Here is a 12,394-nt window from a genome sequence, read left to right on the forward strand (position 1 = left end):
ACGATCTGTGCCCCAGAAGTAACAAGTTCTGTTGGCTCATGCAACAGCAGCCAGGCAACCCACGCTTCCAAAGACTAGCATGAGACGCGCTGTGTTTGGGCCAAGTGACAGACCACACGGCAGTAGAGAAGAGCTTGAAGAGCAAGCTGAGGGTATCGGAGTAACAGTAGGGTACAGAACTAGGGGGAAGGTGTTCTAGCTAAGAAGGTAGCCATCATTAATTCTTCAGCTCTCAGGAATGCTTGTTTAAAAGCCCAATCACTTACCTCAAAGCCAAAAAGCTCCCATTCAGGCACCCAGCTGAGGAAAACGTTCCATCGATCTCACTGAAATTGGTTGTATGAAATAAGTAACGTCTTTTGTTTTCTTTTTTACAAATTAGCATTTATCATAAAGTACCGCATTTAATCTCTAATGAATTACGTTTCACATAGAACGTAACTGACACTTTACCTCCATTCAAGACTCAACACTTAAGATGGTTCAAAACACAAGCATTAGATTTTTTTTACTCTGTGATCCTTTCCTTAATAAAACAGAAGCAATAAGGTTCGAGCTGCTGATTTTCCTTTACATCTACTGTTATTTTCTGATGTTCAACCATACACATATCTTAATCCTGTATAGGAAAGTGACCTAAACTATGATAGAGATAACAGAAGTAAAGGATCTAAACTGCTTTACAAGCATGACAATGAAAGCATAGCAAAAGCGCTTCATATAATAAAATCAGTAATAAAAGGGAGCTTTGCTATGTATGTTCAAACCTACACTAATGCACAAATCATACGTGTAATTATGAAAGATATCTTCCTCAATTGCACTTACTTAGCTATCTCTGCAGGAAGTCTTCCAGATGGGAAAGTCAACAATCTCTGAATAAATGTTTCATTCACAGTCCAGATCTGCTTCAAAAAGTCAGGATACCTGAAATCATCTGGTGGCACCATGTTCTAAATTTTAAAGAAAACAGAAGGAATTAGGTACATAAAATTTATTTCCAGAAAAGCAATCCTGTGTTTAAGCTCTTGCTCTCTTCAGTGATTAACAATTTGCCAAGTCAGACAATTCCTGTGAAATAAGCTCAGGGATAAATTTACTGTGTATTAGCAGTTCTGCCCTCACCAGAACAGAGTACGCAGTCACACACTAAGAACACTCAAATTAACGTGTTAATTCACACCACAACTCATTTTATGGTAACCTTCTAAATAGACAAGTACTTTTTTAGAACGTGCACGCTAAAAATGCATCAGACATGATCAGAGAACATCTCTTCTCCCTGGCTACTATCAGCCATTTAGTTTGCTCTGCCAAGCTGCGAGCATGCCGAAAAGGAGTTGTTCAATTTTTTGGACAGCTGCTCTTCCACCCCCCACCCCCACCCCCTCAGCAGAGTCCTCCGGGCAGGGGGAGGGGGGACACAACTGTATCACACTTCTCTAAACATTCACTGCATCATCTGATAAACTGCTATTATATTTTGATGTACTGCTCATACTGAACGAATCCCAGCGAGACCTCCAAAAGAGAAGAGGAACAGCCTGGAAGCAAGAAGATCAGTTTTGAGTAGGAGTGTTGGTTCACAGAAAGGTGGAAAGCAGCACCAAAAATGAAGTTAAACGACTATAAGGGTGCCATATTTCCCCTGAGGGGGCAGTCTGACAACACAGCTGACAGCCTAATGACTAGCTGTTGCCAAAAATCCCACTCTCCAGGATCAAAATGAGATTGTCCGCCTTGTGTCAGCAAAAGCATCCTTTAAGCTTAGGGTGATTCAGGGAGCTGAACTGCACCAAAAACTAACTTGAGAAAACTCCAACAGATTTTGGCTGTCTGAGACAAGGACACACAAGTCCCAAGAGTACAGTACTCAAATAACTTTGAAAGAATTCGATACAAATTACTAAACTAAGGAATACTAAAGGGGACGCTTTTACAGCATCCAAGTGCATCTATTGCTAACGCTTTTGTACAGAACAAAAATACAGTAATTGCATTCATGAAGTCTCCACTGAGTCAGTCAGAATATACTTAAGTGATTATGGATCTTGCATGAAAATCACATTAAACAAAATGTTAATGCCTGTTTTGAACCTATATTACTGTCAGTCATTTTTCCAGTCTACATCCTGTCAAACAGCTTCTCTCAAGTACAGAAATAGTTTACCAAAACCCAACTGGAGTTATACAAAAAATAAAATTAAAGCAAATTACTAGTGCTGCACAACCAGAAGAGGCTGTGGGAGCAAAGGCTTGCTGCAAGCCTGACCTGCACTCAGTTTTTCCTGATAACAAACAAGTTGTCGTCAGGTTTCCCTAAAACCTCACCATTTTCTTTCACATCCAAATTATTGTTTTCGCCCTGCATCAGTTACCCTTTTAAAGAAAGCTATTGTCTTAATGGCTATCACAACATAAACTACGTCGCTACTCATAATTTTCAGCACAAAGTCAGCACCGTTTATTTTCTTATCACTATGGAATGCTGTATTGGCTAGGGAGCACAAAACACCCCAGCCAGTGAGAAGTTGCTGAAGAGGACCGGGAAGAGGAAGGAAAAGCTCTGACACACAATCACCTTTTCCTTTATGAAAGGAAAAGGAAACAAGGACATGTATTCATCACTCAGGGGGAAAAAGGCTTATGCCAAAAAGTCTCAAGGGCTTACTGACCATTAACGCACAAATAACCAGATCTCACTCCTCTCATTGCCAAACTGACTAACCCAAGTGTCTTGTGCTTCCACACTCTTCTGACATTTTTGCAATGTAGTTACGCATCTTCAAGATTAAGATCTTTTAAAATGCACTAAAATACGAAATTTAGCTTGGACGCACTTTAGAATCAAAGTATATTTTAATGTATTACCTGTGGATTAAAGTAGTGTGCAAAACTTTGGTCTCCACCAGAAAAAATCCTCTTTACGCAGAAGTATTCCTCACTGCCTGTAATAAGAATAAAACACAGGCAACTGAAATCTTGAGAAACATCTGAGACACTGCAGTCAATACACTCAATTAGAAAAGAGTTCCCTTGTTACATAATCTGTCTGAAAGCAGATCTTTGCAATAGTTAAAATTATCTGTAAGGGACGTAAACACTAACAGCTCTAGTGTTAGGTCTAGTGCTAACAAAGCACCTAAGCCAACAGCACAAGGAAGTAATTTTAGTGAACGCTTCCCACAGCAGAAATGGAAATTAGGAAATCGAACATAGTGAAAACAAACTGTTTAGAAGAAGGTTACTGTAGCACAGATTTAATTTATATCTCAAGACCTGCAAAACACTTATAAAGGAACACAAATCCAAAAAGCAATTATGTCAGGTGGTGCTTACCTGTGGTTAGTGGGCACTGATTACTGTAAGGAAGCCAGTTTCCTTTCACTGTGAAGGGACTTTTCCTATTACTTGTTGTTCCCGTACCTAATTGCCCATTACCTCCGAGTCCAAAAGAATATATTCTTCCAGATGAAGGAACAAATGCAGTAGTGTGCTGCCTAGGGCAAAAAAAAAAAATCAGTAACAAAAACTTAAGCATCATAACGTGCTTTGCGCAGGCCAAATTAAATTTTGTTAAACGTTACGTTCAAGGTCCTGTAGTATCAAATGCTCCACGTCTCCATAGGCAATGCACTGTCACTAGCAATACTGCCAAGAGACAAAACTCCATTTTCATGGAGAAGTTCAGGGAGCAAAGATGCCACATGTTTTAACTTGGACCCCCGCCTAGTGACAGCCTGACCTTTAAGGCATCTCTGGACATTCAGAACTTTGAAGTTTCTACCAGATGGGTTTCATCTCTTTTTAACTTTCAACTCTAGATGTCCCCCTCCTCTGTGGGAAGAAGCACTACCAAATTAACGTAGATTATCAAAAGGGAATGGGTTCAACCAGTGTCAACCAAACAACAAGACAGACAGGTTTGCATACAGGTTTTTTTTTTTTTTTTAATCCAAATCGTAAAGTGTGCCCATCTACTCAAAAATTATGTTGCCCTGTGTTTATCTTCCTCCTCCATTTTGTCTTCCTAGAATGCAATTCTTTGGACAAGGACATTTTCATCTGTGTTAGAAATTTTTCCATATTTCTTGGGTGCTATTATAATAAATTCAATAAAAATCCACGAGCAACCAAAGTGAAGTACACTATTATAGATAACTTCACAAAATAAGGTATGCAATTTTATACTTATCCTCAGTGAAGCATATGTACCTCCCCAAACGTACTCATTCTTTAATAGGAGATAAGTATGTGACAGAAATAACCAGTACCTAATTATTCACGCTTTCACTTTAGAGAACTCAGGGTTCTCAGACAGTACAACTTCCTTTAGTTCTTCTACTTAATGCTTTAAAAATTCCAGTGAAGTTTCTAAATATTTGTTGTTAGAGACTATCCTATCTTCTCTTTCCCAGTGCACTTAGAATAAAGATATTTCCTCTTGTAACATTTATAATGTTTTATACAAAACAAGTTATTTGCAAGATTCATAGCGCTAGCACAGCACAGACCTTACCTTCCGCACGTGATTTGTGTGACAACACTTCCCATAAGTTCAAAAACTTTCCTTGGGTTTATTTCATGGCTGGTAGAGTTATGACCCAACTGACCATAGCCTCCAGCTCCAAATGTAAAAACCCCACCTTCCTAAACAAATAAATTATTTGAATTAAAATGAGAGCACATCTCAGAACAAGAAACTTATCAGAACTAGGGGGCTTAACACATCTCCTCGTCTGATGATTCTGGAATTGTGGGGAAGGAAGAGAAAAAACGCACAAGGGGATCCTGCTATACACAAGAGTCACAAGTTAATTGCAGTTACGAAGACGTGGCACAGTTTTCAGGTATTACCTTTTCCGTAAATTGTGTTCTTGTAAACTCCACGTTATTATACAACAGTCCTGCCATTAACTTGTGTAATTAACAGATATTAATCCTTGTTTTTCCTCTTTTCCAGTTTTCTTGATGAACTATAATGGTATACAAACTCATACTATTAAAACATACAGTTTGGCTTTTAAATTCTGAATATAAATTTCAAAATAATTACCAAATAGGAAGTTGCCCTTCTTGGACAGATGATGCAGAGTATGACTGAAATAGTCAGCTTCATTATTTCCAAGTATAAGAAACCAGAAAAATTCAACATTGTTGTAAGGCAAATCATTTGAAGTGTTTTTGATTAATTTATCAAAAAAATCAACCAAAAACTCTAATGGAAGAATGTTAGATCAGAAACATTTTTAGAAGTTGTACAACTTACCTTACAACAACTTTGAAACTTTCCATTTTCAAATGCTTTGCAATTGTAAAGCGGTTTCTTTCAGTCCTACTCTGCATCAGATTGGACCTCTGCTGGAAATCATCACTAAAATGGCAGCGTCCGCTGAGAAAAACCAACAGCCTCATTCACTGAATCAGGATAACAAACAGTGACAGGTATTTCTGAATTTCAGTAGGACTTAAAAATGCTCACAATATACACAGTATTGTCCCTAAGAGATATAAATCAAGATTTTCCCCCCCCATAACGAAAGGGAGAATGAACTCACACAAATGGGTAACAAATAATTCATAAAATTTACTGTAAATTCAGTATCTTAATCCATTCCTTAACTTCAAACTTGCTTTAAAGCTGAACTTCTACACACTAAGGGGGCAAACATTTAGAACGCAAGCTACCAATTGCTGTATTTTCTTTACAGAGTTGCAACATCTCTCTTTCAGGCAAAGAAAGAGACTATTTCATGACAAAAAAGCAACTGTTTTTGAACAGCCTTTTCCGTTTAAGTGTAGGAACTTAAACTTACCTAAGCAACCAAAGAATGGCCACAATGAGGCAGACCATGCTCTTCAAATTAACTTTTCATTTGTTGCAGAGTAAAAATTCAAACTAAGATATTTTAAAAAGGTACATTTTCCAGAAAGATCTTTTTCCTCAGAAATAAAACATTAAAAATAATTGTCATAATATTCCGAATCCAACAGATTCAGAAATTAAAAAGGTATTTAATCACCTTTCTGAAGGGTGATCAAAATTGTTTTGTATTGCTACTAAGAATAAGCTCAAAGTTTTTTGTTTTTTTTTTAATTGATGTATTTAAGAGTGCCGAACAAAAGGAAACAAAGTATTAATACATACAGATTTATACCTAAGTGCTGAAGTTTAATCTAAGTATCAAAACACTGGAAGGAAGGTACAGGAGTCAATCATTTAAAGCCGTACACGTATTGTATTACCCACCACAAAATAACAAAAGTATTTCTGATTGCTAGAAGCCTGACATGCACAATCTTAGTGATGAACAGTGTAAAAAAGAGCCATTGCATTATACAGTCTATGTTGCTCTTAAAGTTTTCCAAACCTTAAACAAGTCTGCAAACGACGCATTTAGCCTACAGTTAGACATAGGGCAACTTTATACTTTTCAGCTCTCCAGCTATTTTGATCGATTCCTATGTTGCTGTAAGAGCATGCCACACTGACACAGAACACATACTTTTTCTCCAAATCAGCCTTGATATCATGACCAACCTTTGATGGAACCTCATATTTTTAGTAGCTTATAATACTTACCAGCAGGTAATGTAAATCCTCAATTTCTTCTATTGGCTTGCCAATAGTACATATAAGTAGAAACTGTAGTTCGATAAGAAAACCCTAAACAGCATCCCCATACTATCCCACATACGGCAGCACGTAATCTAGATTCAAAACTAACTCGGTCTGGTCAGTAACAAATCCAGCCATAACAGAGGCATTACATTCAGGATACAGCTACTATCTTTAACAGACTCTAATGTAAATTCCAACACCTGCACATGTTTAATAATGCAACACGCACTGTTACATAAGCAACGCTAAATCTGGTATGCTCAACTTTACCAAATCGGAAAAAAAATCTAGAACTACAACAAGATTCCTTGTATTAAGTTTTCAAATATTTAACCATTCTTCCAACAATGCCATAATTTCATCCACTACACTCTGATGAAATTAGACATGGAATTTAGAATGTTTTTAGGAGAAAATGCTACCTGAAGAGTAAATAATAAACAAAAATCAAAGTATAAATATATTTTTAAATATTGTACCTTTGTAAGAGCAGCAGTATGATCTTCTCCACAACATATATGAACAACTTTCTGAGTTCTCAACGATTTTAGCAGGGTAGGAACATATCTGTCTGAAAGGTTTAATACAGGAGTGGATTGCTTATTTTGAAAATAAAAATCAGAAGGCAAATAGTTTTATGCTCATTATTCTAATCTGCTTCCAATCAAACAAATACTTTAAATTTGTTAAAATAATGCAATCGCTGTCACTGAGTTTGTGTATCTTTGAGATGGAAGTTAGGGAAAAACAGAGATACTATTATACTGAAATATTTTGTAGCAAACAGACTTCATTTTCCCTAGCATAGGTTCACATGTCAGTGTGTAAATCATGAAACACAGAATAATACATTAGAACGGCCACTGGCCATAAGACAAGGAAGCAAATAACAGATCTTTTCAGTTACATGCTTCATGTTTTTCAGTTGTTCAGGAGCTGATACTAGTTGGTCATAATTCAACATTACTAAAACTGTAATAGAAGGGAACAGTGACTAATTAAGAAGCACAAGCAACTTCCCTTCAGCTGCCAGAACAAATCAACTTTGTGATCCAGCTGCACAACAGAAATTTTATAACAGTTAACGCTAATGTCTCTAAATTTGTCAGGGTACACAAAAGACACTTGGAAGAGAAGCTATCCAGACATAAAAAAGGAATTTGATTGAGAAGTGATGCTGTATAAAAATTGGGATCATACATATCCCAAAGAGAAGCAACTTAAGCGCCCGTGAAAACTTACTTTCTGAAAAGTACACATGATTTTCCTATTATGAGTGCGTGACCAGGTTTAAAGCATTGAGATCCACATTTTAACTACACTGCATTATCCTTTTTATAAAGGGCATTGAGAACAAAGAACTAATGAGAACACTTTAATCCATAAAACTAGCTATAGATTATCCTATACTAAATTGTGTATTGCAAGAATATGACAGCATATACTCCCACCTTGGAGCTCTGCCCTGACTGAGTGCATGTAACTGGGAAATCCAACTAATAAAGAAACAAAGTTTAATCTAGCCTAACTACTTGTTTTGAAATTGTTAGTGAGTTACCAGTACCCTAAGAAAGGAAATTTTGGAAACCTCTAGCCGAAAGTCATAAATGGTTATCAAAAGCACTCTGAGGAGGGAAAACAAAGGCAGTAACAGGCAGTAATAAACAATGATGTTCCCTTAAATGTGTCTACCGAACAACTAAATAGCTTTGGTTATTACTATTTTTGTCATGCAATTTAATCCACCCAAAATTTAGTTCAAGTTGTAACCACTGCACGGCATCTTAATTCGATCCAGTTCAGAAAGTCAAAGTTACAGAAAAATCTAGGACCAAAAAAGAAAACAAATCATGCAGGCTACAATTTCAATATCACATCAGAACTTCCATTATAATAGCTGGGCAAGGGGGAAAACACATCTTTCTTGTACGAGAATCTCACATGACATTGACACTCTCCAACCACATTCAACAAAGGTTTGTTTTGCCTGCTCCTTTTCTAGGAATACTGCTACCTTTAGGTTCACAAACCAGGACTTTCATCACGAATTATTTTTACTGAAGTAATGATCACTTACCATTATCATCATTAAGACCCAGCTGCCCAAATTTGTTGCGTCCCCATCCAAAAATGGCTCCAGAAAGAGTTAGTACAAGACTATGAGCTCCTCCTGCTGCAATCTGTGCAAAAGGGATTCCCAGCAGAGACTTAATTACATGCGGCGATGTTTGTTTTTTATATTCATAACCTAAACCCAGTTGGCCATATTTATTTTGTCCCCAGGAAAACACTTCACTTCCTGTTTAAAGGAAAAAAATGAACAAGAAATATAGTCAATATAATTTAATCACACAAAACTTATTTACTTTAAAAAAAACTAAAAGCAAAAGTTAGACTGCTACATGACACCTTTCGAGTTTGAACATGCATACTGCACAGGTTCGTTCATTTTCAAAGTTAAACCTTCTACTGTAATTTGCAGACATTCAACTAAAAAGTTTAAACAAACTGAAAGTATTTAAAACATGTTAACTGAAAGTATTTAAAACATGTTCAAAACCTTCAAGACTACTCTTAACAATCCTGTGTCAACAGTACCAGCTAAGTGGCATTTGGTTATCATGAAGCAAGACTCTGATCCACTGGAGTTCTACTAGCACACATACTGTTCTGCAGAAAACGTGCTGAAGCTGCACACTGGACATGCAAGTTTCCAGTTTCCAAGCACTGATGTGTTTATACATTCACATGTTTAATTTTCATATACAATTCAAAAGATAAAAATATGCTGCATTTAAGTATGGCATTAAAGATATGATCAATGAAGCACAAAGCTTATAAACATGTTTGATGGATTATAAAGAAAAATATGTTGAAGAATCACAAATCAGACAGCTATTTATATTAAGACGACTTTCAGAAGTAAAAGCTCTGCAGAACAACTAATGCTTTGCCAGCATATTTACTATCCTAAAAATGAATACCTAATCACAAAGATGTTTTGCTTTTGTTGTTGCTGATGTGATAAGTTTCAGATAATAATTTTATCTGCCTCTTCTACCTCAATTTTTCCAATAAAAGCTTTATCAAGATGGACAACAATGAAGCTCTTCCCCTGGAGTAAAGGCTACCTAGATTCTTTTGTATAAAAGGTTAAAATTAAAAAAATTTTAACAGCAAAAATATTCTATGCCAGTCACACTTATAATCACATGAACTAATCTGTCTGATCAATACTCCATATGCAGATCCAAAACACTATGAAGCCTCCTCTGAAATTGCTCAATTCAAATAACGTCAGGCCATTTTCCTTCCTCTGCAGGGCTGCTTTTTCAAAGCCAAAACTTGACCTTGTTACATTGCAAGTATTAGGTTCTGGACAGGTTCTCTTACGACAACCAAAAAAAAAAAAAAAAAAAAAGCATAATGCAGCTGAAGAATAGACAGAGCTGCAAATCCATGAATTGGAAACAGCACTTTTAAGTGATGCCAAACTTGAAGCTTGTGACTATTTAAAACAATAAGTGACTTCTAAATAACAAGCTACTACTAAATTATTGCACCTTTGACCAAACAGTTACACAGTACAATTCTGTTACTTCCCACATTGCATTGGTGATCTTAATCCAGACAAAGGATTATTTTTAAATCCCAGCCTATATATAGTATAAACAAAGGAATTCCACTAGGTTATAATAGGCAAGGGCACCTGTGAATATAGAAATGCCACAGAAAATGCTCACTACATGCCTATGAAAAGTTATGTACAGAATCAAGGCACACGTGGTCAGTATGAACTACTGAAAAAAAAAAGAATAAAAATGGCAGCAATTCTGCAGCCATTTCTTTCAAATGAAAGTTTTGGCCACAGCTCAATTTATTTTGTCATGATGAATCAAACAAGAAGCAAATTTAAATTTATGTTCGTCTTCACTTCTGGAAAGCTATATTAGTTAGACATACAAAACTTTGACATGAATGAAGCCTACTATGTTCTCAAAGCCCCAGAAAAGTTTTAAAGACAGAAGTTTAAACCTTTCAAAATGTGAGTTATAATGGGATATTGCATTTAAACTCTAGAAGCATCAACAAAACAGAGGCTTTGCAAAAGAAAAGCAGACAAGGAAGTCATTCCCTGTAAGCCTCAGTAACTTCAGCTACAGGTTAAACTAGTGACAAAGAAGCAGGCTAGCAGGATGAAAAAGAGGCGAAATGAGAAAAATGAGAGAAGCAACAATGAATTTAAAAGGAAATTACCTAACAGCAAGACCATAAAAAACAAAAAAGCATAGAAAAAAGCAGAACGACGCTAACACACCATTTTTCTAGTAGGAAAATGGAGTTTGTACATTTATTATCCAACTATTCACCATTAAATCATGTTTCCACTACCAATGTGAAATCTCAACTGTGCTAAGTGGTAGCGTATTTTAAAACGCATTTCCTTTAAAAATAAATAAATACTGAAACCTTTAAAACTATCAAGCAAGAGATTACACAACAGTTCGGAACAATCTGGCTTACCTTTGGAGAGCGCAAGTGAGTGATAATAACCACAAGCAACTTGCACAATTTGGATCTCTGATAAGCTTTTAATATTTCTATTGGGGTAAGAAAACAGAGAAAGATTTAAGCCGCTAGATCACAGTATGAAATACAGTCACATGAAAGGATAAAATAAAAAAGTGAAGCCTTTTCACTGAAGTACATATGAAAGTAATTTAAATAGGCTAATTTAAATTAAAAGCTATTTAGTAAAGTTACAAGTTTTAAGTCAAAGCTTCTTCGCTAGCACCTCTAAAGAGTAGGTTCTGTCTTATTTTTAATTAGTGAAGCCAGTAAGAGACCATTATGAAGTATTAGGGAGAACTGTCTGCTTTGGAGACGCTAGGAAGGAGACGTCACACAGCTGAATGGAGAGAATCAATACTGGAAGCAAGAATCAGAAGACATTTCCTTTCTAGTTTTCAAGGGGGAAGGAAGTTTTTTCTAGTATGTTAGTCTTTTTCACATTGATACTAGATACAAAGACTGAATTACATTCTGTTCAATTTGAACACTCAAAATGTACTTTTTTTTCCTTCCACTAACATTAACCTCAATGGAACCAAAACTTCAGCTTATAGAGCCAGTAGTAAGCATTGCTCAAGTTCACAATTTCATCAGGAAGTTGAAAATATTTGCAAAGGTGCATGAAACCAGTATACAATATGAGAGTATATTTTCAGCTTTCGATGAGAAAAACAGAAGTCTGTAAAAGTCTTTAAAAAGGCTTTGAAATTTGATATGTAAAAGAAAGTTCTATATTAGTTATGCATTATTCATACATTTTTCATATTTATACTTATGTCACACACAGCCTTGGTCAAGTTACAAATGATTGCTGTTCTGAGGAACTACTACTTTTGTTTTCTTTCTATGTCAAAATAATAAATAAATAAGAAAACCTCCAGCCTGCAAGCATACAAATTTACTGGTATGGACAGTTCTACTGATTTCGGTGAAGCCATTCATCACAGTAAAAATGTATACTTGCTGGGCTTCAGTTTGCTGGAATGCTTACAGCACTGTGAAAATAGTGCACCAGATAAAATTCTTTGAAGTCCCATAACTGGTTATGAAAGTTTCAACACTGCTTCTCTGACTCCTAACTGGCAGTTAATCAATCTCCATTTCTATCCTTAAATATTCACTCTGCTTCACATAACTTCCACTCTTACGACATGACCATTAAAAACCAAAACAACCAAACCCACAACACACTCCTCACAT

At 36.1% G+C, this 12,394-nt stretch overlaps 1 protein-coding gene across 9 annotated transcripts in view; it reads right to left on the reverse strand.

Moving 5' to 3' along the window:
• HERC4 (HECT and RLD domain containing E3 ubiquitin protein ligase 4) overlaps positions 1-12,394 on the reverse strand; it is a 60,089-nt gene that overhangs the window by 41,713 nt on the left and 5,982 nt on the right. For all 9 annotated transcript variants that reach the window (XM_068950861.1, XM_068950862.1, XM_068950860.1 and 6 more), the window contains exons 5-12: positions 11,147-11,223; positions 8,700-8,921; positions 7,102-7,193; positions 4,520-4,650; positions 3,340-3,500; positions 2,872-2,948; positions 829-953; positions 267-326 (exon numbers count right to left, since the gene is read on the reverse strand). In XM_068950861.1, the coding sequence (XP_068806962.1) occupies positions 267-326; positions 829-953; positions 2,872-2,948; positions 3,340-3,500; positions 4,520-4,650; positions 7,102-7,193; positions 8,700-8,921; positions 11,147-11,223 (945 nt within the window). The remainder of the gene's footprint in view (positions 1-266; positions 327-828; positions 954-2,871; positions 2,949-3,339; positions 3,501-4,519; positions 4,651-7,101; positions 7,194-8,699; positions 8,922-11,146; positions 11,224-12,394) is intronic.

The sequence above is a fragment of the Struthio camelus genome, chromosome 7, assembly GCF_040807025.1.
Source record: "Struthio camelus isolate bStrCam1 chromosome 7, bStrCam1.hap1, whole genome shotgun sequence".
NCBI classification, from domain to species: Eukaryota; Metazoa; Chordata; class Aves; order Struthioniformes; family Struthionidae; genus Struthio; species Struthio camelus.